At 41.6% G+C, this 4,951-nt stretch overlaps 1 protein-coding gene across 2 annotated transcripts in view; it reads right to left on the bottom strand.

Moving 5' to 3' along the window:
• Positions 1–305: 305 nt before the first annotated feature.
• LOC125038196 (receptor-binding cancer antigen expressed on SiSo cells-like) overlaps positions 306–4,951 on the bottom strand; it is an 11,392-nt gene continuing 6,746 nt past the window's right edge. For both annotated transcript variants that reach the window (XM_047631592.1, XM_047631591.1), the window contains exons 3-5: positions 4,622–4,813; positions 1,146–1,259; positions 306–709 (exon numbers count right to left, since the gene is read on the bottom strand). In XM_047631592.1, coding sequence (XP_047487548.1) covers positions 506–709; positions 1,146–1,259; positions 4,622–4,813 — 510 coding nt within the window. In that variant the 3' untranslated portion in view covers positions 306–505. The remainder of the gene's footprint in view (positions 710–1,145; positions 1,260–4,621; positions 4,814–4,951) is intronic.

Raw genomic sequence — 4,951 nt, 5'->3', positions numbered from 1 at the left:
ATGAGAGTGTGAATGAAAGTGCAAGTGAATGATAGAGAGAGAGAGAGAGAGAGAGAGAGAGAGAGAGAGAGAGAGAGAGAGAGAGAGAGAGAGAGGGAGAGGGAGAGGGAGAGGGAGAGGGAGAGGGAGAGGGAGAGGGAGAGGGAGAGGGAGAGGGAGAGAGAGAGAGAGAGTGAGAGTGAGAGTGAGAGTGAGAGTGAGAGTGAGAGTGAGTGTGAGTGTGGGTGTGAGTGTGTGTGTGTGTGCGTGTGCGTGTGCGTGTGCGTGTGCGTGTGCGTGTGCGTGTGCGTGTGCGTGTGCGTGGGCGTGGGCGTGGGCGTGTGCGTGTGCGTGTGCGTGTGCGTGTGCATGTGTGTGTCTGTGTGCGTGCGTATGTGTATGTGCGCATGCGTGCGTATGTGTATGTGTGTGTGTTTAATTTGTTTTTGTGAGTGCCTACCCTAATAATCTGAAATATGTGCATCACAACTACAAATATAATCTGGAGGCAGTGAAACAACCCTCCCTATGAGATCTTTGTAGCAATCTTGCTAGTAGCAAGTTTATTTGTCCGAGCTGCATCTCTTTCAGCTTTGCGTCTCAGATGTTCTTGTCTTCGCCTCTCCCTCTCATACTGTCGTTTCTCTCGCAGGACAGCATCCAGATCTCCTTCATCTGCTTCCCCTTCCCAGCCTTCACTGTCGTCAACCCAGTCCTCAAGCTCTGATGACTGAAAGAAGAGGAAACGTTTGTTCTTCCGAACTGGAACTTTGGACACATGATTTAATGTTGCTTGGAGTCGTTTATATCATGACCTCTTCCCCAGTTGATTGTTCAGATATATCTAAAGGTCTAACAATGCCTCCATTTGAATACTCTAACTAAAGAATTACCTATTCTAACACTGTCTTTAATCATCCTTATAATACATGGAGTTCTCAACAAATGATAATTGATGGTAACTCAGTGACCTTTTCTGTTTTAGAAAATGGAAAGACTATCTTCTCATCTAATTATATTTTATTGCTCTATTCAAGAAAAAAATATGAATATGTGGTAACATTAATTAATAATGGACAAAGAGAAATCCCTAATCACCGAACAAAATTATATGTTACACAGACAGAAACCATATCAGAGGAAAACGACAAAAGTACATCACTTACTTGCAAAAGTGGGTCAGAAAGTGTAAAGGATAATCTATTGGATACTTGCTGTTCCTCCTCAGGCCGCTCCAGAATCACAACCTGTGGCTTCGCTTCTATACTTGGAGCGAGGTCCTGCAACAAGGAGACCAATCATGAGACCCTTGAGCCTTAATATCCTAAATTTTCTATACAATTGTGAATGGCTAGTTAGACTTGATGTGACTATAATAACAACAAAGGCTGAAAAAAAAAAAAAAAAATTCTGTTACACCAATGCATATATATGAAATACCTATCTTTCATTATCTAAAAATTATCACTATTACTATTATTCACGTCCCTATTCACAGTGTGATCTAGGTGAGACCATTGAATAGCCTCAGTGGATTTCACCAAAAGGATTGTGCATGTCCTGATTGTGGTTTGCCTCTACAGACCAAAAAGATCGTAAGTTTTGTTGAGCAGACTCCATGTCATCTTTCTAGGTAGTTACACTATGTGCATTAACAGTAGCACAAAATAACTCCCCATCAGCTGACACTCAGCTCAATTTCTCATAGTGAGACAATTTTTTCCCAACATGAGTTGACGCATTCCTTACAAATCTTGCAATATATACAAGGTGATAGGCGTTACAGTCAGGTCATAGGATGGCTCCTGATAAGCAGGACGGCCATGAGTTCATTATCTCAATTAGAGTGCTTCATAAGTTCAGCAGCAAGATTACCAGGTGTTACAAGAGATTGCCTGTTAGAGAGGCTCTGAATGCAGTGTGGGGAAATGAGGGAAGAGGTTGCCTGTTGTCCCTTTTGTTGTCAGGTGGTTGACCTAATCCAGTGGTCTCACTGTCCTCCAGGTAGGTTGGCTCCAGTTTAAACCCAGTCCCTGTAGCCCTTTATGTTGAAGAAATAGGCCTCAGCATTACATCTGAAGACTGCACAGAGGAGTTCTGTGGTCTTTGTTCCTTAGTAAGATGTACCACAAGACGAGTGATTCTGGATGGTGATGTTGATAGTCATCCTTGAAGGTCTACCTGCATCTACCAATAATGTGTGAGAGTCAGATGAGACACTCTTCCTTACTGGTGCCATAAGGGGTAAGGAAGAATTCAGTGGGGATGGTGAGGGCTTCACTGTAGGCCATTTCTGCAGGAGAGACGAGGATTCCTTTCTTGGGCAAGCAAGGACATATGGATGGCTTTCCAGCCAGGAGCATTACAATGTACCATCTGTACTGGGTGTACTTGACCATCATGTTAACTGTCAAGTTGTATGACATGGCTCATGGACAGTTGTTCCAATCGGCTGCACCTTAGACATCCACAGTTTGGAGATGAAGATTAGCCCTCAATTGTTGTGATGTTATCAGGGACACCAAACTGGCTAACTCAACCTCACAAGAGGGCTTCAGCACAGTCTGCTTCATAAAGATAGCTTCAGACTAGTGTGTGGACAATTTGGAAAGGGCAAACAGACATTGGGGCCAAAGATGTCAACATGGAGTTGACTGATGTGACACTTTGGTTCTGGGAATTGTGATATTCCTGAAATGTTGTGTAGTTGATGTTACTAGTTTGGCAGGCAGGCCCCATGTCAGACATCTTTTCATACCAAACAAATTTTTGTGTGATAAGTTTGATGGATGAGAGTGGATACAAGTGTGACATGCCATGGATCAGGTTGATTACTCTTCCTTTAAAACTGCCAAGTACAGACTCCATGCAGCTACTGAACAGCAGAAAAGTGGTGCTACTGGCAGGCTACCTTGGCAAAAGCATAAACCAGGGGCCTGTTGTCCCTGCAGAGGTTGAAGGACGTGCCTTCCTGGAGGAATCTGAATTATTGGATCAAAAGGTAGAGCTTGGGGCACTCATGAATGAAAGTGCTGTACTTTAGCTTGACCTGGTGAAACCTTCTGCTGAAGAAGTATGAGGGAGATGTTGATGAATTGCTCCGACACTGTTAGCATCCATGGTAAGAATAAGAGGGACCCCAGGTATTGGAAAGGCCTATGTTGCAGTTGACATAAGAGCACTCTTGGAGGCTTCAAATGCATATTGAAGGGTAGTGTCCCACTCCAGCTGTTTTTGTTTTCCAATGAGGGTATTGTAGAGGATCCCCTGTGTTGACTCTGGGTATGCTCAAGATGCAGGTTAATATTTTTTTCAGAAACTAAGGAGGTCATACACATAATAAACACAATAGGGGAAGCTGCTAAGGATAACTTCCATAGCCACTGATAGGTTGCCACTGAATTTTGGAGGCTAGAGGCAAAGTGAAAGGTGTAGATTCCAAGAAACATAATAATTGTCATTTTTTGTACATCTCTTTTATATTGATGTATTAGAGGATACTCTTCTATACTCAAACTGTAGCCAGTCAATGGTCTGCACAAGTTACCTCTAAACCACTACAGCCACTTTTATCATTCCCTAACATATATCTAAATAATCTTGGGGGTCCAAACAAGCAACAGCAGCCGGGGAGATTGTTTTGTTGTTCCACCTATTAATAAAATGCATTTGGTAACCTTAATGCCTTGGATGTGGGTGTTTCCCTGCCTGCATGTGGCCCAAAATTCAGGCATTAGCTTGTCAAAGACTCCTTGTCTCCCCTTTGTAATGTTATCATTACTTTTTCTGCATAAGCTTTTTTTGTTTTTGTGCCATTTTCCAGTGTCTATATTTGTCATATGATTTGCTGTATCCAGACTGTAATAGACTTTTTTCCTTGCAGCCTCCATATTATCTCTCCAGCTAGTCCATAACCCAGTGCAATAGAAATGACAATAAGTATCATTTTCTTATTTTTTCATTAAGTCTCAATTTTCAGCAGGCAGGAATAGAATCCTGAGTATGAAAATAGCATCCTCCCTGGAGTCAGTGCTCTTCCAGTCATTCCACACTCTTTATCCTTCCTAAATGCCCATTGAGTCTAATCCAAAAAAAAACAAAAAAACTACCAACTTTATCTCCTACTTTGCCTACTACCATGGAGTCAGGTTGTTGGAAACTGATCATTACAGACACCAGTTGTCATTCCATGCAAAATCCTATCTTGACAAACATAATGTAGCACCTGTGAGGCTTCTTCTCTTACAAACCCTTTAAAAACCAAACACTTATCCATAATGGATCAGCATAAACATTTGAACATCAAGATCATCATGAACATAAATATATAAACATCCACACTTGTATATGATCTACACAAGGATATTACATATATTACATAGTAATATAGAATTTTTAATAAAAGTGGTATCACACAAAAAAATATATTTTAAGAACAATACTGCAAACTTAAAATGCTTCCCATTTCACACCTCAAGCTGACATGACCTCAAAACAAATGCTTCTGCTGCTATTCCTCCTAAGACCAGTGCATTTCACTAGTGATAAATGATCTCAGAGGTGCAATAGGCTCATACCCCATTCCGCCTTACCACAAAAGGTTAGAACCTACAACAGGAAAACTCAACAGAGAAAATCATACCTGGAAATAATTAGGTTCCTCCTCCTCTTGCCCCTCTGTTTCTTGCATTTTCCTCTGTTGACTTAAGCGGTACTGGTTGATCTGCTGTTGCAACAAGGATTGCTCTGGTGACAGTGAGGACCTGCCTCCACCATCACTGACTACAGAGGACGGCACATCCCAGGAGTCCCAGCCGCCAAGTCCTTCATCAGGCTGTTCAGAAACTCAAACTGATCAGCAACACATATATCTTGTTTAATATTTCCTTAAAATAAAACTTGGAAGTCCTTCTGAGACTAACATTTAAACTACAAATATACTTACAATATACTATTATAAACTATACTTATA

This window comes from Penaeus chinensis, chromosome 24 (assembly GCF_019202785.1).
Source record: "Penaeus chinensis breed Huanghai No. 1 chromosome 24, ASM1920278v2, whole genome shotgun sequence".
In the NCBI taxonomy this organism is placed as follows: Eukaryota; Metazoa; Arthropoda; class Malacostraca; order Decapoda; family Penaeidae; genus Penaeus; species Penaeus chinensis.
This window is presented reverse-complemented; position numbering and strand designations above follow the sequence as displayed.